The 22564-nt window shown below is 58.5% G+C and overlaps 8 protein-coding genes and 1 non-coding gene across 9 annotated transcripts; 5 read left to right on the top strand and 4 right to left on the bottom strand.

The window, feature by feature from the left end:
• Positions 1-77: 77 nt before the first annotated feature.
• On the top strand, positions 78-1204 carry ACO1O0_000167 (hemolysin-III related-domain-containing protein; the record flags this gene model as incomplete). Its single annotated transcript, XM_083189667.1, has 3 exons — positions 78-635; positions 723-953; positions 1037-1204. 3 exons carry the CDS (start codon positions 78-80, stop codon positions 1202-1204), a joined length of 957 nt encoding a protein of 318 aa, XP_083053526.1.
• A 102-nt stretch (positions 1205-1306) lies between these two features.
• ACO1O0_000168 (transcription factor TFIIIC subunit TFC6) lies at positions 1307-3552 on the bottom strand (the record flags this gene model as incomplete). The annotated part of the gene is made up of 2 exons (XM_083189668.1): positions 1307-2280; positions 2334-3552. 2 exons carry the CDS (start codon positions 3550-3552, stop codon positions 1307-1309), a joined length of 2193 nt encoding a protein of 730 aa, XP_083053527.1.
• A 1229-nt stretch (positions 3553-4781) lies between these two features.
• Positions 4782-6243, top strand: ACO1O0_000169 (uncharacterized protein; the record flags this gene model as incomplete). Its single annotated transcript, XM_083189669.1, has 4 exons — positions 4782-5079; positions 5154-5413; positions 5473-5587; positions 5648-6243. 4 exons carry the CDS (start codon positions 4782-4784, stop codon positions 6241-6243), a joined length of 1269 nt encoding a protein of 422 aa, XP_083053528.1.
• Positions 6244-6439: 196 nt separating this feature from the next.
• On the bottom strand, positions 6440-9013 carry ACO1O0_000170 (amino acid permease-domain-containing protein; the record flags this gene model as incomplete). The annotated part of the gene is made up of 11 exons (XM_083189670.1): positions 6440-6655; positions 6741-6954; positions 7020-7108; positions 7165-7669; positions 7728-7878; positions 7989-8082; positions 8153-8538; positions 8598-8611; positions 8680-8696; positions 8749-8776; positions 8856-9013. 11 exons carry the CDS (start codon positions 9011-9013, stop codon positions 6440-6442), a joined length of 1872 nt encoding a protein of 623 aa, XP_083053529.1.
• Positions 9014-10331: 1318 nt separating this feature from the next.
• ACO1O0_000171 (uncharacterized protein) lies at positions 10332-13944 on the top strand (the record flags this gene model as incomplete). Its single annotated transcript, XM_083189671.1, has 5 exons — positions 10332-10952; positions 11018-11623; positions 11699-12700; positions 12771-13613; positions 13687-13944. 5 exons carry the CDS (start codon positions 10332-10334, stop codon positions 13942-13944), a joined length of 3330 nt encoding a protein of 1109 aa, XP_083053530.1.
• Positions 13945-14187: 243 nt separating this feature from the next.
• Positions 14188-15987, bottom strand: ACO1O0_000172 (cytochrome P450; the record flags this gene model as incomplete). The annotated part of the gene is made up of 5 exons (XM_083189672.1): positions 14188-14390; positions 14452-14724; positions 14784-14911; positions 14987-15837; positions 15889-15987. The coding sequence occupies 5 exons, from the start codon at positions 15985-15987 to the stop codon at positions 14188-14190; spliced, it is 1554 nt and encodes a 517-aa protein (XP_083053531.1).
• Positions 15988-17217: 1230 nt separating this feature from the next.
• ACO1O0_000173 (uncharacterized protein) lies at positions 17218-18576 on the top strand (the record flags this gene model as incomplete). Its single annotated transcript, XM_083189673.1, has 1 exon — positions 17218-18576. The coding sequence occupies one exon, from the start codon at positions 17218-17220 to the stop codon at positions 18574-18576; it is 1359 nt and encodes a 452-aa protein (XP_083053532.1).
• Positions 18577-18874: 298 nt separating this feature from the next.
• Positions 18875-18957, top strand: ACO1O0_000174. The gene has a single exon. It is a non-coding gene; the product is annotated as a tRNA-Ala (tRNA).
• A 719-nt stretch (positions 18958-19676) lies between these two features.
• vps35 (retromer subunit VPS35) lies at positions 19677-22510 on the bottom strand (the record flags this gene model as incomplete). Its single annotated transcript, XM_083189674.1, has 4 exons — positions 19677-19841; positions 19883-20038; positions 20090-22310; positions 22377-22510. 4 exons carry the CDS (start codon positions 22508-22510, stop codon positions 19677-19679), a joined length of 2676 nt encoding a protein of 891 aa, XP_083053533.1.
• Between the last annotated feature and the right edge of the window lie 54 nt (positions 22511-22564).

A 22564-nucleotide genomic window follows, 5' to 3' on the forward strand; every position in this document is an offset into this window, starting at 1 on the left:
GGCCGTCCTCCCTCCTCCTCCCTCCGTCCATCATCCCAAGTGAATCATGACCCCATAAATCCTTCATACAACACACCATGGAAGACACCCTCCTCGACCCCCCCGCCGGCCTCCGCCAGCGGCCCTCATCCACCACGACCGCCACCACGCCCTTGGCCAAGACCAAGCAGACCATCGAGGACACGCTCCTCCTCCTGTGGGACGACCTCCCCTCCTGGCGCCGCGACAATGCCTTCATCCTCTCCGGCTACCGCCCCATCCGCCCCTCGTACCACCACTCGCTGCAGTCGCTCACGCACCTGCACAACGAGTCGGTCAACATCTGGTCGCACCTCGTCGGCGCCGTCGTCGCTCTCGCCGCCTCCCTGCACCTGTGCCTGCTCATCCACCCGCGCTACGACTCGGCCAGCTACGCCGACGTGCTTGTGTTCGCGTGCTTCTTCGGCGGCGCGTTCCTCTGCCTCGGCATGAGCGCCACCTTCCACGCCCTGCTGAGCCACAGCGAGGACGTCGCGCGCTGGGGCAACAAGCTCGACTACACGGGCATCGTCATCCTCATCGTCGGGAGCTACGTCCCCGCGCTGTACTACGGGTTCTTCTGCAGGCCGCAGCTGCTAGCCTTTTATCTATCTCTGGTGAGATTGGACCCCCTCCCCCCGTTCGAGACCTTGGGTCTGGCGTGTCATATGTGAGCTGACCCTGAATCCCCCCCTCCCCCCCAGATCTTCCTGCTAGGGACGGGCTGTGCCATTGCCTCGTGGGTGGACAAGTTCCGCACACCGGCCTGGCGCCCCTACCGGGCCATGATGTTCATCGGGCTAGGCCTGTCGAGCATCATCCCCGTGATGCACGGCATGACCATCTACGGGTACGCCGGGCTCGAGGACAGGATGGGCATCAGCTGGGTCATATTGCAGGGCGCCCTGTACATCTTTGGAGCGGTGCTTTACGCGGTACGTTTTTTAGACAGGACCACTAGGATAACCTTCTTTTTTTTGTCTGTTTTCTTTCTCACAGGGGCTAATTACGTCTGCAGGTCCGCTGGCCGGAGAGATCCTCCCCAGGATCGTTTGACATCTGGGGAGCGTCGCACCAGATATTCCACATATTCGTCCTGTTGGCCGCGGCGACGCACTTGTACGGCATGGCCAAGGCGTTTGATTATCATCATACAGTCATGGGTTCCCAGTGCTTGCTAGACTAGACTAGATATACATACATAACATACTACTACTACTACTACTACATAGACTGGTACCAGCCGCAACTGGCTGGAATGGCGAGGGCGTGGGTGTGGGTGTTCGCATCAGGTTGTGTCGGGCATATCCAGGCCAAGGTCCATGACCTTGACGAGGCCAGAGCCCATGGCGGCGGCTGCCCAGCACCCGTAGCCCTCGTTGGGATTCCACTCGACCGCCGTGATCCTAGTCAGGGGCTCGTAGAGGATACCCCGCGAGGGGTCCACGGGCCCTGACGTCTCGTCCTGCTCCACATCCTCGTCCTCGTCGCCGTCCTCCGCCTTCTTCTTCGTCTTCTTCTTGGGCTTGGGCTTCCTGGCTGCCTCGGCCTTGGAGTGGCTGTTCTTCTCCGGCTTGAACCCGTGGAGGATGCGCGACGCGCCGCGCCGCGCGCCGGGCGGCCCGGCGCCGTCGAAGTTGTCCTGCGGATGGTGCTCGTGCTGGAATATGCGGACGCGGTCGGTGGCCTGGCGGCGGCCCTTGAGCAGCTGCATGACCTCGAACTGGGAGTTGAGGGCGCCGAGGGAGCCGTCGGCGGCGCCGACGAGGATGAAGGGGTGGGTGCGGCCGACGGCGAGGGAGGTGACGAAGCTGTCGCAGGCGTAGGCGCGGCGGATGATGGGGAAGTGGGCGTGGTGCATGAAGCCGACGGTGGTGTTGAGGACGTTGGACGAGGGGGCCAGGGCGAAGAAGCCCTTGAGGTGGTCGCTCCAGGAGATGAGGCCGGGCGCGGTGGTGATGGCGAGGGAGGGGACCTCGGTGGTCTCGTAGCTGGGGCTGCGGAGGTCGGTGAGCTTGTAGAAGCCGCCGATGGGAACGGAGGCGATGAGGTATGGCATGGTGGGGTATCCGGAGGCCATCCCTATGATGCCGCTGTGGTGGATGGGATGGCGCGAGAGGAGACAGTTGGGGTAGATGGACCACAGGGCGATGGAGCCGTCCGAGTATCCGACGGCCAGGCGGTTGAAATTTACCCAGGCCATTGCCGTCGCTTTAACGTCGTCCTCGAGGCTGAAATATGCAAGTGGACGCTGGACCTTTTCTGCAGAGTTGTCAGTAGAGTCGCCGACCGGTTTTGGCAGTCGTGGAACTTACCGTACGGTGTGTCGCCGCCGGACAGCGGCTCCAGAACACAGACGGTGCCATCCCCGGAGAGAATCGCGAGGTGGTCGAGGGCTGGACTCCATGCAACACGCCTTGACCGTCCGCAGGCCAGGCACAGTGTCTTGAGGAGTTTTGGTTTCGCCGCGGCTGGCCGCATGGAAGCGTTGTCACGTTTCTGCCCCCAAAACTCCCATATCTGAACCGTGCCGTATTTTTGGAAGTCTGGTCTAGCGGCTTCCTTCTCGTAATCGTACTCCTCCTGGTCGCCGTGCGGGATCGCTGCCAGGGCGAGCAGCTGAGGTGTATCAAGCCCTTGCCGCTGTGCCCAGTCTAGACTCAGCACGATGCCGCCGGCGTCGAACATCCACCCCGAAGGCACCTGGGATTCGTCATTGCCGGGGTCGAACGGAAGTCCTGTGTAGGATAATAGACAGGATTCTCCAGCCGCGAATTGAAACCCCCCCTGCGCATCGTGCGGGCCCATCAAGACGGGCAATGTTCCCGGCTGCAGGCGATACGGCCTGGATTCGTCCTCGGATAAAGGATACAGGATGGTCCCCTGCGACTCGTCGGCCTGTAGGCGCGCCCGCCACTTTTCAGCGTACGCGGCCTCCCTCTCAAAGACGCGGCGGTCCCAGATGCCCCTGGGGCTACAGGCACTGCTGTCCTTGACAGGCTCGCTCGGGGGCAGAAGCGGCCAGGCGAGCCAGCGGTCCAGCAGGCGCAGCGCCGTGTCGACGTTGCGGGGGTCGGGCCCGTACCAGACGTTGGCCAGGGTGGTGCCGCGGATGTGGCGCTCAAAGGACCCGGCGTACCCTCTAGGTAGGTGCGAGTCGGAGATGATGGGCTCGATGTCGAGGTAGGCCGTGGTCTTGCTGGAGTTGGTGGTGTGAAAGGGCCTCAAGGGCCTGGCGCGTCGTGGGGTGGGTTCTCCGCGGCCACGACGGCGGCTGGGCGATGCTGCTAAAGCTTCTGATGCCTCAGAATCGGATGTGGGGATGGCGGCGGCGACGTCATCGTCGCTCCCGGCGTGGCTGTCGATATCATCACCCCGAGCAGCAGCTTCATCGTCAAAGTTTGCGTCTCTGTCGTCGGCTTCCCTCTGACGGCGCGAGAGTGGCGGTTGTGTGTCTTCCTCGGCAGAGCTGCCCTCAAAATCAAACTTTTCGACGGTGAAGCGCTTTGTGCGGTTGGATTTCCTGGTGCGCATGGTGATGAGATGGATGAGGTGAGTGTGAGGCTGTGGTTGATGGCCTCGGTGAGGGTACGCGTACCTTGATTGGTGGGGGGATGGTTGGTTCGGTGAGCTCAAGGCTTCTGGATTTGAGGTGGTCAAAGAATGAGTTTCACTAGGTACGTACTCAATGGCTAGATCACTACGGAGTGTGAACACCAAGACTTAAGCCTAGGTAGTTACATGCACCCATTGCGATATTCTGCCCATGGGGTTTGAAACTGGCTCAAGATAACCACCTTCTGCACATGGGTAGTGCCGTGAGGTATTTCGAGTTTCTTTGGTCGCAGTGCATGTTTAGGGTAGCAACGGACAATGTCAAGACGAAGCACCAATCCCACTGTTTAAGGTAGTGGAATGGGCGGCGGCGGCTGTGGATAAACATACTTGCCTTAGGTATGTATCAATAGGGTCTGCTGATCCTTGATGAATATCGAGCGAGTCTATCCAGGATCTATACTCGTACATAAGAGCCCTTTACGGATACAGTCTGTTGATTTGGAAAAAGTTGTCAACGCCCGGGGCAGCAGGCAATGGTACCAGTATAATTACCCATCTCACTTACACGGCGAGACGGCACATGCAGGTTCGATGCATCCAGACTCACGAGCTGCGCTCCGCACTCCACTGCCTTCCGCTTGAGGCCTCGATGCCTCCCCAATGCCTTGATTCCACTGTCTCCTTGTAAGCCGAGGGCTGCGGGGGCGATTGGTGACGTGCGCGCATCAGTTGTCCAGTACCGAGCTGCCCCCCCGGACTCCCGGCTGGTCATTACCCAGGACGGCAGGTGATGATGCATCAGACAACCAGATCTATGGCCGCACGGCCCAGGCAGGCCCCTCAAGAGACCTACCAGGGCTCTTCTCGGCAGGAGATCGGCGTGGAGCAGCCCCGGAGGCTTGTTTGTTCCTGGCACTTTTGAGGGGCCGAGCCGCTGCAGCCTGTCCACCTAACAAGTCGAGAAGGTGTTTGCATGTCTCAGTCTCCAACTGCTACATGTCTATGCGCCCATGCCATGCCATGGCCCATGGGCCATAGGTCTCCAACCCACGACATATCATGCTGTGTATACAGAGTACGAGCATACCCGTATGCAGTATAACCATAAAACCCCTGGCCATCATGCGTCTGCTCCCCTCTCCTCTCCTCCCGTCCCATCACCATCCGCGTCTCCCTTCTCGCTACCCGTGATAGCGTCAACAGCCATGAGATCTGCCATCACCGCTCTGGGCCTCGCCCTGCCCCTCGTCGCCGCCAAGGTGTCGTACCAGGGCTACCAGGCCTTCCACATCGACGCCGTCGACAACTATGATGACGTCGCCAAGGCCATCAAGGAGATCAACTACGTCTCCATGAGCTGCGAGAGCAACCACAAGAGCTTTGACATTGCCGTCGCCCCGGAGAGCCTTGACGCCTTCAAGCAGCTGGGCCTTGATGCCTCTGTGGTCAACGAGGACCTTGGCGCCGACATTGAGGCCGAGGCGAGGTTTATTCCCTATGTCGGTATGTTTGTTTTTCTTCTTCTCCCCCCCGGGCGCGTCTCGCGGCAAAAGCAAAAGAAGCTGACCCAGCCGTAGCCACCACCAAGGACGCCGGCGTCGCTGCCCTGCCCGACATCTCCTACTTTAACTCGTACCACAGCTTCGACGAGCACCTCCAGTTCCTCGATGACCTTGCCGCCGCCTTCCCCGACAATGCCGCGACCTTCTCGGCCGGCAACTCGCTCGAGGACCGCCCGCTGCAGGGCATCCACCTGTATGGGTCTGGGGGCCCTGGCACCAAGCCTGCCATTGTCTGGCACGGCAACGTCCACGCCCGTGAATGGATCACGTCGATGGTATGATTTCCCTGTGGTATCCATTGGTGAGAAGGATGGCGCTGACAACATGAAAACAGACGGTCGAGTACCTGACGTACAAGCTCATCGAGGGCTACCAGGCCGGTGACGAGACGCCCACGACGACGCTGGACGCCTACGACTTTTACATCATCCCCATTGTGAACCCTGATGGTAAGCACCACATCAGTCCCAGCTGGCACAGCCCCTGAAAGATGCTGACGAAAGAAACAGGCTTCGCCTACACCCAGAGCAACGACCGTCTCTGGCGCAAGAACCGCCAGAAGCGCACAGGCGAGTCGTGCGTGGGCACCGACATCAACCGCAACTGGCCTAACCACTGGGACGTCGACGGCGGCTCGTCCCCCGACCCCTGCGACGAGACGTACCGCGGCGAGGCCGAGGGAGACACGCCCGAGAACCAGGCGCTGACCAACCACACCATGTCGCTCAGCGAGGGCCCCGGCATCAAGTTCTACATGGACTGGCACTCCTTCAGCCAGCTCATCCTGCTGCCCTACGGCTACTCGTGCAGCGCGTACCCGGACAACATCGACAAGCAGCTCGAGCTGGCCGGCGGCGTGGCCGACGCCATCCGGGGGGTCAACGGCCTGCGCTTCGTCTACGGCTCGACCTGCGAGACCATCTACCAGGCTGCGGGCGGGAGCAACGACTGGGCCTATGACATTGCCGGTGCCGACCTGGCCTGGGCCATCGAGCTGCGCCCCAGCTCCGGTGGAAGCAACGGCTTTGTGCTGGACCCGTCGCATATTGTGCCGTCGGGCGAGGAGAACTGGGCGGGCATGCAGGCGCTGTTCACCTCCTTCTAAAGGGAAGACGAGGCTGCTGTGGATGGGGAATGTATGACTGACTGGTAGTGTTTGCTTGCTATATGCATGAATGAAGAGATGACCGCCAACAATATGGAATTGCATGAGTATATATTACAACAACGCCCGTGGTATCCCTCCCTAACTCCAATATGTGCCCCCCCCCCCCCCCCCCCCCCCAAAGAGAGATGATTCCCTACCTCATCCACTCCCACAGCCACCGCACAATGGCCACGCCGTTCTGCTTGGTAAAGTAATCCTCATCCGGCAGCTCCAGCCTCCCCTTGCGCCGCGGATTCGTCACCTGGACCGTGTTGCTCAGATCCTCGGAGCGCTCCGGGCCCCACTCGGAGAAGCGCAGGCCGTGGTTGCGCACCTTGTACCCGATGACGAGGACCACGAAGACGGGTAGCTGTATATAGTCAGTAGGCACACACACACACACACGGGGAGATAAGATATTGGTACGTGGACAGGGATGGGAGGGGGGCACATACACTGATGTAGGACGACACAAAGGTCCGCGTCGCAAACGGCCGCCGCAGAAAGGCCTCGACGCCGTTGAAGACGACCAGCACCGAGCACGCAAACAGGCCGTACGACGCCTTGAGCCACTGTCCGTGAGACTTGTAGGGGTATGCTGGGTTGTTGCGGTCGTAGGCGGCGGCCTGGGCCTCGGATGTGTTGCCGTACATTTTGGCCTCTCGCAGGCTGGGCAGTCAGGTGAGTTGAACTTGCGATAATGTAAAGAGTCTGAAGGGGTTGGTTATGCTCACGTCCGGTAGAAGCATAGGTAGGTCACGCAGATGGTGGCGTAGACGATCAGGAAGGACACGGTGCAGATGTTTTGCAGCTCGCCGAGACGCTGGCAGGGTCAGTCAGCATAGCACATGCATACATCAAAGGAGATCAATGACATACCGTCCCTGGAGACCCCGACCGCCCCATGAAGCCAATCAGCATCATAACCGCCGTGACCATGACCGTCCTGGTCGGCACGCCCGAACGGCACTGACGCAGCCTGCGAGTGATGAACTCAGGCCCCGTCTGGGCCCGCAGTGCGAGGGTGTGCATGACGCGTGAGGCGTTGTACATGGAGTTGATGGCGCAGGTGAAGGACGAAAACACAAAGACGGAGTTGTAGAAGTGGGCAGCGCTGGGCATGCCGGCCTCGACGACGGCGATGAGGAAGACGGAGCGCGCGCCCAGCGACTGGCCCTCCTCGCCGTTGATGAACTTGTGGTCGGTGGGCACGACGAAGGAGCCCATGAGCACGGCCAGCGTGTACAGCACGATGACGCGTATGTTGATCTTGCGCGTCGCCATCTTCATGCCCTCCGAGTTGGCCAGGATGCGGCTCTCGGCGGCCGTGGCGGCGAAGAGGTCCATGCCCACGTACGAGAAGGAGACGTTGATAAAGGTGCTCCTATGGTTGCTCGCGAATCAGTTCTGGGAAGAAACAGACAAGACAAGAGTTCACGCACCAGACACCCAGAAGCGAGCCAAGGGACCCCGTGATGGTGTGTGTCCCACCGTCCGCGTCGACGACAGTGTGACCACTGTTGAAGAAACCGTAGGGCTTGTTCCAGTCTGGCGAGTTTAGTATGGGATCTGGGATTGACTTGTCCGAAGCTTCTTTTACTTACAGGTTGTCCCGGGAGCAACATCGTAGTAGGCACCAGGCCTCGCTGGACAGTGTTAGAGGGGGGTATTATATCGCGAATAGGTCCATTCAGGGGCCTCACGCGTCATGGTGTCGATGATGAGCATGAGCAAGATGGTCATGACAATGATTATTATCTTGATGGAGCCAAAGAGGTACTCGAGCTCTCCGTATATCTGGACGAGAATACATGTAAGCAAGAACAACACTTACTTGTCACTTGTGGGAGGAAACGGAAGAACTCACTCTGACGGGGAACATGTTGAAAATGGTGACTGCAACCAAGACGACTCCAAACCAGACAGCATGGTCCACACTCTCACCTGTGGGCCAATTGAGAAAAGTAATACCATCGTCGTAGCGGAACTTGATGGCATTGGAGACGGCGACCAGCTGGTTGGCCGCAATGACAGCGTATGCGAACCAGTACACCCATCCCACGGCGAAGCCGACACCACGGTCGACGAAGCGACGGGGGAACTCCATCATGGGTGCATTGACAGGCATCAGGGCTGTCATCTCGCCCAGGCACGACATGACCGAGGACACGGCGGTGCCGACGATGACATAGGCCAGGACGGCGCCTCCAGGACCGGCGCTGGCGAGGGAGGTTCCGCTGCCGAGGAAGAGGCCTATTTATGTTAGCTATATACTCTCATATTGCTCTACTTTTCTAGTCCGGTAATCATACCATTTCCTATAGATCTAAGCGCATCAATGGATGTTAGCGGGGACGGCTTATGGGTATAAGTGGTGTAAGTCAGGAACCGCACCCAGAAAACGCAATCATCTAAGAACAATTAGCAACGGTTAATTTTGGGCTGTATACGCCGTTGACTTACATTGATATGTCTTTCCTGAAGAGATCGCCTGCGAACCAATTGAGTTAGCACCGTATCTCACTCTTCGCTCCCCAGACGAATGTTCAGTCCACCCAGGCTTGTCCTACCAGAGACTGTCCCCCTTCTGCTGGCGCTTCCCCTCCGCCGGCGAGTTGTCCTCGAGTCCATCCTGCATCTCCGAGTCGGGCTCGAGGAGCGGCTGGCCAAAGATATGAGGGTCAACGGCCTCGGGCTTGCTGTCAAAGTCGGAGACGGGCGAAGACATGATAGCGCGCTCTTGTCTGGATTAGCAGCAAGCAGGAGGTCAAACTAACTCCAGGAGAACTGACCAGGTGGCGCTCCCAGCCAGTACTACCAAGGTGGCGTTTTCCCTCCTTATGACTTGCAGCGACGGCAGCTCAAGCCCCGAGAGGAGGCACCCATTATTATCAGAGAGGGGGGAGGCATCTCGAGGGCATCGAGGAGGGACAAGATTGAACTTGATAAGTGCGCCCAGTGCCGAGACAGACCCTTGTTTTCAGCTCCACGTAGCGACCGATACGACGGATACCGTTTCTGGGGGTATATTATAGGCATTGGGGCGTCCCGGCAATGGAACCCCGGTCAGGCTTAATACTGGCCAAGCAAGGCAATCAGCCGGATCGAGGGGGGCATCCTCTGCCCTCCAGACGCCGCAGGTAGCCACCATCTTCCCAGGGCTGAAATCGCTGAGAACGCCCAGCTGCAGCGGTTTTCGGATGCGCCAGGGTTGCATTGCATATGGCCATCTGTGTCTGGGAGCCAATTGGGCTTTTGGAAACCAGTCAGGGGAGGGGGAGGGGGGAATGTGAAATCATACGCGGATGCTGTATAGCACTGCGAGTACTATGTAGGTATGTATGTACTTACACCGCATCCAAGCATCCAAGGGTCATGGCCAGCAGGCAGACTTGATGCTGGGCAGTGTGTGCGCGCTCTACCCAATGATGGCGAGACTGCTTCGCCTCGGCGCTGATACATAGTACATGAATTAACATGCAGCGCGCCATCACATGCCTTGGATCTGGCACATGGGGCCGTGGCAGCACTTGGGCCCTAGTCAGAGCTGTGCTCCCCAAGAAGGTCTTCTCCTCATCCGAACAATGAGGGCATCCTCTCTTCCACTGCCACATCGCACTACATACTACATGCTCCATGCTCCATGTTACTCCATGCTCCATGCTCCATGTTACTCCATGCTCCATGCTGCTCGACTGTCGATAGTCTGTTGTCGTCTTGATCGTATCTCGTATCGCCCTCCAGATGCTAGAAGCATCGTGGATTCGTCGCTCGTGGATCCAGCCTTATAGGGCTGACCGGTTGGGGCGTCGATAGCTCGGGCCTCCCGATCTCCAATCTCTGGGGATAGTGGTAATATTGGCAGCCTGTTTACCTGCTGTCTATTACTACTTACCAGTTGCTGCCCCGTCTTTCAAAACTGCACTTTTCGAGTTACGTAGTGCTACCACGGGGACCACTTACACTTATACTTGCACTTACACTCACACTGCAACTCTGGATATTGCTCGTCCGAGTCGCCTCGGGCATCGCCAGATGGCGATACCATGACATCCTCCCCCTCGTCCCTCTTCACCCACCTCGCCAGCCTCTGGCGCGACCTCTCGCTGCGCAGCGACGTCGACGACATCGTCCTCGAGCTGCTGGGCCGCTTCTCCCTCGACCGCATCTACGCCGAGGCCGCCAAAGAAGCCTACCAGCGCCTGGTCATATCCCTTCTCGTCCAGCTCAACGCCGTCTTCTACCTGCAGCGCCTGACGCTGCCCGCCGACAGCAACGCCCAGGTCGCAGGGCGCAACCTGGGCCTCCTCGTCAGCTGGGATCTGACTGTTCGATGCGTTGAGCTCGTCCTCCACGTCGTCGCTGATGCCCGGGAGGCCCTCTGGGAGTCGCGTTGCCTGCGAGACAAGTACCTGGCCGAGTTCCTGCTGTCGGCCCTGCGCATCCTCACCCTCCACCCGCGGCCCGTCGCCACCCAGAGGGCCCGTCGTGAGCGCTTCGCTCGCATCCGCAAGTCGCTTGAGCAGGTCTTTGACAGCTATCCTGGTGACAAGTCGTTTCTGCTGCTCGTCGCCCGCGAGGTGACCAACCAGCTGTGCGCAGACCCCAATGCCCTGGTGCTCCCGCAGCGCCTACGCCACGAGCTGCCCAACCTGACCTCGGAGCTGGTACTGTTCTCCCTCTCTCTTTTTGCCGTGGGTTTCCGAATCATGGTGTTGATATATGAACGCAGTACCCCCTGGAGGAGTGCCTCTCCTCCCAGTACATCGCCGAGGTCGTCACCACCTCCGACAGCCTCTCCGACAGCTGGCTGTACGAGTTCCTCACCCTGCGCGACATCTCGCACTTTGTCGTCGGTGCCTCCATCCAGTATGCTGCCAACCAGGAGACGCGCGACGTGCGCCTGCAGTCCTCGTCGGCGCGCTCGCGAAACGCCATCCTGCGCGCCCTCGACAGTCTCCGTCTGCCTGCCCATCTGCCAAAGCCTGACCTCGTCGCTGCCTTTAACAGCACCTTTCGCATCATCCTGCCTGATACGCTCGACCTGACACCAGACGAGGGTGGCCCCGATGATTATGATGATGACCTGGATGGGCAGCTTGAGGAGCTAGACGCCCTGGATGCCCTGGCCACGAGGCTCGCCGGGCGCCAGATCATCCACCGTGTAAGTGATGGTGCTGTCATGCGCTCCATGTCCCAGGTCGTTCGCGAGATTGTTCTGCACGATAACCCGACGGGCCACTTTGGCACTTCGCGTCCGAACCTGCATGTGCTCAACTGCTCCGAGTGCCATCTCGTTGGGGGTGCCCAGCTCCGCGCTCATGATATCCAAGTCCCGGTGCGTTTCTTGAGCCTCCTGTCCAGTCATATGAAAACATACGGAATCAGAACCGAACTGAACTGATAATTGTAGACCAATCTCAACGGCCGTAGCTGCAGACTACCCCCCGAGTCGGCGTGTCCCATCTGTGGCCAGGACGTATCCCTCGCTCGCGAAGTCTCCCTCGCCCGCCGCACATGGGACACGCTGCGCGCCCTCGAGACCGACGCCGAGACGCTCAACGTCCAGCGCCATCTGCCATCCACGCAGTTCCAGCTGCCTCCCCCAACATTGGACAACGACGACCTGCTCAGCCCCGGCAGCAGCGGAGTAGGAGGAGGCCGTCGATCCCCTCATCACCCTCACCACGACCACCTCATCATCCCCGATCCCACCGCCCCAACCGACTCCTCTCACACGGGCTCCCAGACCCTCTTCCCCCGCCCACTATCCCCCAACCCTCACAACTTGAACCTAGAACGCGAACGTCTCATGTCCGACGCCACATCCACGTACATCGACCCTAGCGAGCGCGCCCCGCCAACCCCTCAGGACCTGACCTCGCCCCAGAGCAGCGCCCCCAGCGCCTTTGGACGGAAGCAGGACCCCTACGAGTTCGTCCCGCCGCGGCGCAAGAGCGAGGTCGCCGTCCCCACCATCGACAGCGGCAAGCCCAAGTCGCGATGGTTGCGACCCTTCGCGAAGAAACCATCCACGCCCGTCCCGCCCGCCACCCCCCGCTCACCTCCTGCTCCTGCTCCTCCTACGGCCCCAGTAGCCGTCCACACCTCGGGCGATACCAGCTCGCTGTCATCCGGCGCCCTAGAGAGCCAGCGCGTCGAGGAGATACCGCTGGGGTCGCTGACGAGCGGGTCCAGGGCCAAGGGGCGCGCTTCTAGGGTGATACACACGTACCTGTCGCAGAACTCGAGCCTGGCGCTCTTTTGGTCGCCACTGAGCATCCAGATCTGGGACGTGGGCACGTCGCCGCCCACCATGGTCAGGGGGTTCACCACGGAGAGTACGTGTATCCTCGCCGCCGTGTCTAGGAAGTACCTGGCGTACATCATCGGGACGCGGGACCAGAAGTTGACGGTAAACTCACACCCAGTGATAAAATGCTCCCTTGTCAAGGAAATAAAAGAACTGACAAGAACACCTACAGCTCCGCATCGTCAACCTCGCCCAGCCGTCCACCCCGGCCGTCGAGTACCGCATGCCCTCCTCCCCCTGGTCGCGCAGCATCGCCATCGACCGCAACGAGAACTACGTCGCGGTGGGCTTCGACGAGTCCACCGTGCGCTTCTTCAAGACCTCGTCCTCGTTCTCGTCCCCCGGCGCCACCGCCGAGCCCCCCCGCGAGGACCGCCTGCACTCGCCCCTCCATGACGACTGCCGCCTGCACCAGTGCCCCCCCGTCGACACGCTGTCCTTCTCGCACGACGGCCTGGCCCTGCTGGCCGCCACGCGCAGCGCCCGCGGCCACATACAGCTGTACCTGTGGCGGTTCCCGTTCGTGTCGTTCCACGAGCTCACGTCGTGCCGGTACCACGTGCCGCCGCACGAGTCGGAGGACAACGGCGTCACGGCCGCGGTGCTGCAGTCAGGCAGCGAGGGCTACAACAACCTCATCTGCGTCACCACGTGGACCCAGTCGGGCACGCCCGTGCTGGTGCAGCCCCGGGGCGGGCACAGGAGCATGATCCGCTCCGACGGGGGGGCCGGCGGGAGGCACGGCAAGGTCGGGAACCGGATCCAGTGCGCGGCGTTTTCGCCATCGGGCCAGGAGCTGGCCATTGTGAACGACAAGGGCATCCTGTACCGCATCTCGCGTGTCAACTCGAGCCCGCTGGACATCAGCAGGCTGGCCACGTCTCGGGAGCTGACGGCCAAGTCGCCGTCGTTTTCCATGGGGTACGTGGTGTCGAGGGATGAGCATGCGATCGTCATGGTGTGGGCCGACTCGGCAAAGGGGACGGGGTGGATCAAGAAGATCCCGGTTGCTTCGGTGAGTGAACCTGTAGTAGTGCTCTGATTGATAGGTACGGGTACGAGTAGTCAGTTCGCTAACAGGTGGACAGACCAGAGCAAACATGCCAGGCACCCCAGGCCCAGTCTACGACATTGCCACCCGCCCAGACCTCAAGACCATGCAGCGCATGCACTTCCATCCCACGCTGCACCAGTCGCCCGAGGTCGAGGAGGTGCAGATGGCGCCGGTCGAGTTGGCGGCCGAGCGTGTGGTGAGAGAGTTGGACGCCACGCAGCTAAGTCCGATGGATGAGGGAGGGCGGAGACCGTCGGGTGGTCTCCCGGGCTTCACTGAGTATAAGCCGTGAATCCGTGAGGGCGCATAATCTTGTAATTTGACCGGAGAAGTCCTGTGGCTGCAGGAAAAGGGTGGAGCGTGCGAGGCGTCCGTGGTGCTTGATAGACCAATTGTTCATTATTTTATTCGTAATGTACTGTGTGTTTCTGTAAACTGCAGCCAACCTGACTCCTTCTAGTCTCTCATCACTAATCACTCATAATCATACCTTCGTATCCGTACGTCGTATCATTCCCTCGTACTCATAGTCTCGTCAAGGCATGTACACGGCATTCTCGGCATATGGATTGGCGTCGAGAGAAACGCAGCATCCGTCCAGTGCCGATAGGACCAAGCTCAACTCCTGCTTCTCCATGCCTAGGGTGATCCCTGCATCGTCCCCCGCGGGGCCGATCTTCGGTAGGACCTGGATCAGTCGACACACTGTATACGCAATCTCAAGCAGCGCAAACTCCTCTGCACACAGTCAGCACACGTGATATCTCATGAGCTCGACCTCATGGAAAGGGAAACTCACGTCCAAGGCACAGTCTGGGCCCACCATTGAAGGGAAGATAGCCCCAGCCCACATCTCGGAGCCCGCCGTGCTCCCACCTCCCCGGGCGGAACTCGTCTGCATCGTCCCCATAAATGTCCCTGCGCCTGTGCATGGCGTAGACGCTATACCGCACAGCCTCACCCTGCCGCACCAGCACGGGGGCTCTGCCGTCCGGGCCGCCACCGGCAGGCAGCGTTGTCGTGCGAGTAGCGGTGCGTGAGTTGACGGGGACAGAAGGATACAGACGGAGAGCTTGGCCGGTGAGCTTTTTTGTTGCTGTGTAAAATGAGAAAGGGACTTGTAGAACTCACATTCCTTGATGACGTAGTGAAGATATTTCATGTGCTTCACTGCCTCGCGGCTCGGCCGCTCCGCATCTGGGCCGAGACCGCAGACCTCCTCGACCTCCTGACGGAGGCGGCCCAGAGCGCTCTGATTCCTGGATAGGAGACGCCTAGGGATGAGACATCATGGTTAGTGCTATCGATACCACGCATTGCCTGTGGCAGCTTACAAGGTCCAGCTCAGGCAGCACGCGGTAGTGTCTCTCCCCGCCAGCAGCATGTTCAGGCACTGGTCCCGCAGTATGCGCCTGTCCTGCGTCCTGCCCATCAGCGACTCGACGAATGACGGGCACTCGTCCTCCCCCGTGATCTTCCCGCTGGCCAGCTTTTGGAGCGCCCTGTCCACCCCCTGGTCGATGAACTCGTGACATGTTCGGCACGCGCTCCGGAAAGACTTGTCGTCCACGGCCCAATAGAACTTTCCCAGACGGACCCGCGGCGGGAGGTAATCCTGTGCCGTCTGGAACGCCGAGGCAAAGTCCGACTGAGGTGTGTCGATGTTGTTGGAATCCTCGCCAAATAGGAGGAACATGGTCGTCTGGAAGGTGAGGTGGAGAAACAGGGGTTTGAGATCGACGACGCTACCGTCCCTGGGGATGGAGGCGAGAAGCCGGTCCACGCAGAGCTGGATGCGCTCAAATGTGCGCGCCCGCGTCAACGCAAAGTGTGGGCGGAGCAGATGCCGGGACTGTTTCCATGTGGCGCCGTCCTGGGTGAAGATGCCGCTGCCGAGCAAGGGGTGGAAAGACGGCTCGCGAAATCCCAGATTCCAGTCCTCAAAGCTGCCAGAGAGGATGGTCTGGATGTTGTCCGGGTCGATGGTGTTGAGAGAGCGGGCCCCCAGGAGAGTCTGCTCAAACGTGGTGCCTGACTCGTCGAAGAGCTGGAGGAGGAACCGGAGCGCGCTGTGGTCTTTTCCGTGATGCCTAGCCCTAAGTATCATGTCGAGGCCAAGCGGCCACCGTGAATTCCACGATCTGGCCGGCTGGCAACCGTTCTTTACAGAGTATACATACTCCTCCTACATACTTGTTAGTGCTGACATCCGCCGGTCGTCAGACCCAAAACTCACCCTCTGCTTCTTATACCGCTTGAAAATGTGGACAAGAATCAAGATGAATAGGAAAATGGCGACGAGTATCCGTAGGTAGTAGACTTGGAAAGTCGCCATTGTGAGTTGTACTCAGACCGTCGTGTAAGTGTTTCCCAAAAGACTGCTAGTACGGCGCAACATTCAATATGGGGGGCCGGAATGGAGAGCCTTTGATCAAGTCAGGAATAGAGGATATGGCAGACCCCAGAAATTAGGAAAAGAGAAACACTATAAGTCTCAAGGGGCCAAGACCTCTCCACTGGCACGCAGGCGGCCGCAGCCACATCGCACTTCGCACATACCATGTGGATCGTGCGCTCAACTATTCCAGCAGCAGCTGTTTGGACTCGCATGGATCTAGGCTTTGAGCCTTTGTCAATCCAGGGGCGTTTGGGTGATGGGAGTCGCAGCTGCATTTCCCCGTTGGCGAATAGGGGAGCTTCTCGACAGCTAGGAATAGCCGCAGGAATCATGCAGTCGAGCCAACAGCATAAGGCAACAGGGGCGAAATACCACCTCGACGGCCGCATGCGCAGGGCGATTTGGCAAGGCTAGGTGTAATCCATAGCCTCGAATCTCGATTATTATCAAAGACGCGGTCAGCAATACGATGTATAGCGAGTCTCGGCATTGTTGGTTTGGGACTTGAGTGGATGCATGTTCAAAAAGTCGGTCCTGACACGGCTGACACCACGTGTGGGCGGCCTACGCTGAAGATTGGTACGCACGCCTAATCGCCGATGGATTTGTCTGGTGACGGTGTTGTCCTTGCCACAACATGACGAGGGCATGGAGGGATTGATCGGGGACGGCGATCCGTGCATCTGCCCCGCCATGCGTCGTTATGAGTCGCAATGAGGAGTCGCTATGGATTGCTATGGATTGCTATGCGTCGCTATGCGTCGCTTTGCGTCACTCGACGGTGGGGAGAGAGGCATCGTCGGGAAACATGCTGTCGGAGGACGGGGGATAACGTCGGCCGAGGCTAGGTAGTTGGAGATGCCCAAGTCAACGGACCGAGTTCGGCCAGGGCGCAGGTCTCATCGGCTCGAGACATCTAAGGCCCTGTGCGGGAGCCAAAGCGGCAGAGAATCCGACAGGTTCGCACAAACGCGATTGCGATTGCAGGTGTTTCGTGGGGAAGTGCGTGGGCGGCTGTGAGTGGGGGAGGGATTGGGGCCAAGGCGTCAACTCGGCCTTTGCCCTCGGCGAAGCGGGGGGGGAACGCGCAGCAGACACCTACCCTGCAGCCCTGCACTGTGCTGTTTGAGACTTTTAACATTCAGTCAATCAGCTTCGACATTCACTATGGCTGAATCAGTGACCGTTGACACTTTGGACATCACCCTAGATGCTCTAGGGCAGCAGCCGGTCAAGGTCTACACGCAGATCGCCTTCTGCTTTGCTGTTGACAATGTATCCGTATATCCCACCATTGTCGACACCCTAACCAAGGGTCTGGAACGTGTCTCAGCAAACTTCCCATGGTTGTCGGGCCAGCTCGTTAGTGAATCCGGAATTTACAAGATAAAGCCGTTAGAAAAGACCCCACGCCTCGTCGTTAAGGATCTCAGGGGCCGTGACTCCAAACTGACGTGGGACGCGCTCCGTCGGGCAGACTTCCCCATCAGCCTACTAGACGAGAGCGATGTCGCCCCGCGCAAGACCATCGCCGTACTCCCGGGGGAATCGTCGACAGAAGAAATCTTCCTCCTCCAGGCTACGCTCATCGAGGGAGGTCTGATACTGACCCTCCTCGGCCAGCATCAAGCTATGGACGGAGTTGGACAGGGGCAGGTCATCGAGTTGTTCTCCAAAGCCTGCCGCAACGACATCTTTACCCCCCAGGAGCTGGAAATCGGCAACCTCCCAGACTGGAATAGGATCCCGCAATTGGACGACTCTTATGATCTTGAGAGTCTGTTGAGCAACCAACTAGTCAAACCCGCTCCGCCTCCAAACCCGCAAGCACCGTCGTCTCCTCCCCCAAGCTCCACGTGGGACTACTTCGTCTTCTCCGCAGATTCCCTCACACAGCTTAAGGCCCTTGCAATAAAAACATGCCCCTCGGGCTTCGTCTCCACGGATGACACCGTCAGCGCCTTCATCTGGCAGTCCGTCACCCGGGCTCGATTACACCGCCTGCCGCCCTCACAGAGATCATCTACCATTGCACGAGCCGTCGACGCCCGTCGCTACCTTGGCGTCTCGCCCACCCATCCCGGATACGCGCAGAACATGGCATACAACACCATCGCCGTCCAGGAGCTAGCCAACGGACCGCTAGGTGTCGTCGCGTCCGCTCTTCGCTCACAGGTGGATCCCAAGACATCCGATCTTAGTCTCAGGACCCGCGCGCTTGCAACGTACATCACTTATGCTGCGGACAAAGAGTCGGTGAGCTTGACGGCGACTCTGGATACATCGGTAGATATAGCGCTGAGCTCCTGGGTGAACCAAAGCTCGAGCAACCTCGATTTTGGGCTGGGTCTGGGAAAACCTGCGGCGGTGAGGAGGCCGCGGTTCACGCCCGTGGGGAGTCTGATGTACCTGTTGCCCAAGGCTTTGAACGGCGACGTTGGGCTTGCTATATGGCTGAGAGATGAGGACTTGGAGAGACTGAGGGCTGATGAAGAATTCCTCAAGTATGCAACACGCGTTGGATGATTCATATTAAGTTAGATGTAGGATTTCTCCGCCGTCTATATCATATTTGGCGCGTCAGGCCTCATCTAAGGGGAAGCATCAGTAGAACCGTGTTGTAGGGATAGTGTAGACAGAGACCTCCAACGGATGACGCACAATTCGGAGTGCACTTTTATTAGGCACGAGAGGTTATCCTCTCCTTAACGACGCATAGAAAAAGCAAGTAATGGTCTTTGAATCAGCAAGATTCGCTCGCTACGATATGGGTCTGGCGCTAGGGACACTATTTAGGTGCAATATGTTCACAACTTGCCACCTTGGGCAGCTGGTGTAGTGGCTATCATCCCCGCTTTGCATCATTGCTTCAGCGGGTGGTCGGGGGTTCGATCCCCTCGCTGTCCAGGCCTTTCTTTTCTTTTTTGCTTTTTTTTTTTTTTGCCTTTTCATTGATTCGTTTTGCCACTTCATTTTTCACCCGAGGTGCACATTGCTGCAAGATGTAGACGGTCGATTGGGATGGGGGCTTGCAGAGGATGGTCGTAAAATTTTCGTCGTCCTCGCCATATCTCTCAAGCATAACGCCCCTTCAGCGAGCCGTCCGACAATCTTTGTTTTTGTTAGCATCTAGAAAATTAATGTGTCCGGAAGGACCTATCCTCTTTTGGTGCTGCAGCGTGACCTCTCACCAAGCAAACGGTGGGCAAAAACAACCGAGGCTACCATCATAATAACATAGATATTCGTTTGTAGATTCCCGTGTATTTTATAATATATATCTATGTATGTATATTCCAAGTTGTATTTATATGTATAATAGGTGATTATTGTATCATATTTAGATACTACTCCGTATCCCCACGTAGGTGGTACACTGTACGGATACCTGTACGAGTGTTAGTTGTTTGGTGTCTCGCTCGTTTTGCTAACAGCTTGCCAAGGTTGCTTCTTGGAGTGACTGGTGGGATAAACACGACTCGAATGAATTTTCTGGACCAAGTAGGTATACATAGGTATATACAGCAATCTACTACTACGCCGCGCTCTTTTGGTAGCGCCTCGTTGTCGTATCTAGACAAAAACGCTTGGAAAAAGAAACACCACTCGTCTTCTCTTCACCACTCTCAGCTCGGATACAGAACGACACCCTCGTACTGCCGGCTCTTGATATTCTCCAGAGTCTGGTGGAAGTGCTTCCTGCTGCTCTCAACAGAAGCCGATTCTTGCTGGTTGCCGGCTAGGTTAGAGTGGATGAGCTCAATGAGACCATTGATGTACTTGGTAGTGACCTGGCAGAGGTTAGCGATATAGTCAAGGGTCAACCTGGCACAAGACTTGCCGATTCGTTTTGCTGGTCAAAGTAGTAGACGTAGCGGTCTAGAATCTCGACGAATAGCTCAATAGATGTGGCGGTCTCCATGCAAGAGTCGGCAACCCGCAGGGCCCTCTGCAGACATTCTAGCACACGCTTGCCGTCCCGGTAGAGCTGCATGAAATTAGATTCACCATTTCTTTTGTGCGCTGTGTGATTGCTCACCTCTGTCTCCTCTGTCTCGCCGTTGGCCGCCACTGGCGTCGCCCACCACAGGTGGCTGGCGAGGTAAACAGCCCTGCACTGATCCGGCTTCCGAAGCAGTTTGCTGCCATGCTGCGCGCACTTGGTGATCAAGGTATCGTAATTTTCGCGGCCAAAGTTGCGCGTCTGGTGCAGCGCCGTTGCGATCACACAGACGGCCTGGAACTGGGCCTTGGAATCGGACACGGCCTCTTCGTACACTGTGAAGGCCTGCGCAAAGAACTCGTAGGCTACTTCCTCGAACCCGGCAAGGTCGGCCGTCTGCCCGGCAGCGCAGAACAAACGTAGCGCCATCTCGGCAGCGCCAGGCCCGTTCACCCGCGTGTATAGAGTGCTGAGCGCAGAGTGGATGAACTTGAACAGAGCATTGCTCTGCGTCTCCCAATTGTCGTCGTAGTGTTCCCGGAGCTTGAATTTCCGAGCCAGCTTCAGGGACGCCGTCACGAGAGGTGGGGTCGTCGTCCGAATGCGCTCGCCGCCTTCCGAGAAAGCCTTGCGGGTCATTTGCAGGAGCTTGAACTGCGTGTCGTTGTCATCAGCCTGCAGCAGATGAATAATTCTGGCCAGCCATCCTTGCTCCTCCATGGTCTCGTCGGTCTCGACAGCGCGCCTCTGCGGAGCGCCCGGGTATCCTTGCGGGGTATGAGTCCCCTCTTTGATGAGCACACTGAGTACCTCCAGAACATGCTCCAGCTGTTCTGTTCTTGAGATCTTTGTCTGATTCCTCAGGATCGTACGGGCCACACCGCCGGCCACAGCACGCCGGGTTGGGTACGTTTGCGACTGGAATAGGGGTACGTAGGTGGGAAGCGAGAGTGCCGTGAATATGGAGACGTATTGGTTCAGGGGAGCCTGAAGAAGCGCCAGGAGGCTCTGCTGGGCCTGTGGTGAGTGCAAGTCGGCATTGTTCATGTGCTCGCGGGTCTTGGTGGTCGCATAGGCCATGATCTGATCAACGTAGTCTAGGCGGTCGGGGTAGATGTTCAGAGCAAGGTTACTGAGCGAAACCAAGAGGGCAATAACATCCTGGATTGGGAGATGTTGCGCCTCGACGAGATTCTTGACCTGGGTAAAGAACACCTCGTACAGCTGGACAGTAGCCACCGTCGGAGTCTCCTTGCCATTGACAGCTGTCGCGGCAGTCTCGGCAACTGAAGCAGGCCCAGACGCGTCGGCAAGGGTGCTGGTGTCGTCGGCGGCCGACTCGGCAGGCTCTGATGCCTCAGCTTCGGGCTTGTCACCGTTGGCCTCTGCTGGCTTATCTGCGGCATCGGGCGACTTTGCCTCTTCCTCCTTTGGTGTCTCGGGGGCTTCCTTTTGAAGCTTGACCTTCTCGAGGAGACTAGCCAGGGCCTCCTCCTCCATCTTGGCCTTGTCCTCGTCCTTCTCGCTGGGGTGCTCGCGCTCGGCATACTCAGAGAGCCGATCCATCAGGCCAATGACAATTGCCTTGACGTTGACATGAGGATTTAAACGCGAAACGGCGCCCAGAAACTGGTCCAGGGTATGTAGGTGAAACTCGTCGGGGAAGACCTTGGTGATGACTTCCAGCAGGTACTCCTGCGCAAGGACATCTCGGCACTGGACGACCTGCTCAAGCAGAGGTCCCAGGATGCCCGTCTTGTACGTCTCGAGATCAACTAGCTGGCTGAGGCGCTCGATGTTACTCCCCACCAACAGCTGGAGCTCCTGGCGCTCCCGTAGCCTGGCCTCCCTCTCGCGGGAGTGTCCCTGATGTTGCAGTCGGACCCACAGCTTGTTCATCTCGACAAAGTTGGTGAGGACAAAGTTGATCGAGTCGCTCAGGTTGCCCTCAGGGCCATCGCCGTCGCCAGTCGGTAAATAGTCTCTAGCTTGGCCGGACAGGTAGTATCGGAGGAAAAGTCCACGAATGGGGTGCTGGACACCCCGGCTCATGTCCATCATGTCCTTCATAAGCTCTTTGACGGGCGCGTCTTCGATCGACATGTAGGCCGTGCCCACAGTAATCATGAGGTACAGTCGCGGAATGATATTGCCGGCATACTGGACCAATTCGTAGAGGTCGGCGAGGTGGTTTACGGGGTGGTTCTCCCGGAGGTGAACGGAGAGGTACCGCAGGGCGTCGAAAACGGCCATGTAGAGTTCGTAGTATTGTTTCGGACCAAGGCTACCGGTTCGGAGCTCGGAGACGAGCGTCGAGCTGCTAAATGTCAGCTTGACCGCGTTGCCGACAAGCTCTCGCTGGCAGCTCTGTGGTCCGACTTACCAGCACTTGAGGGCGTCCATGAGCTTGCCCGGGGTATCGAGGCACTTGCGCATTAGCGACGTCTGCTGGCGGACCGCTACCAGGGCATCCTCGAGCAGGCGCGCCTGGTCCTCAGCCGGCGCCGGCGTGGCCATCGTGGCGGTCGTCCTCGGAAGGTCGTTGGCAGCGGGGTACCTGAGTCTAGGAGC

Source organism: Amphichorda felina, assembly GCF_050947745.1.
Source record: "Amphichorda felina strain 45539 chromosome Unknown scaffold_1, whole genome shotgun sequence".
Taxonomy (NCBI): domain Eukaryota; kingdom Fungi; phylum Ascomycota; class Sordariomycetes; order Hypocreales; family Bionectriaceae; genus Amphichorda; species Amphichorda felina.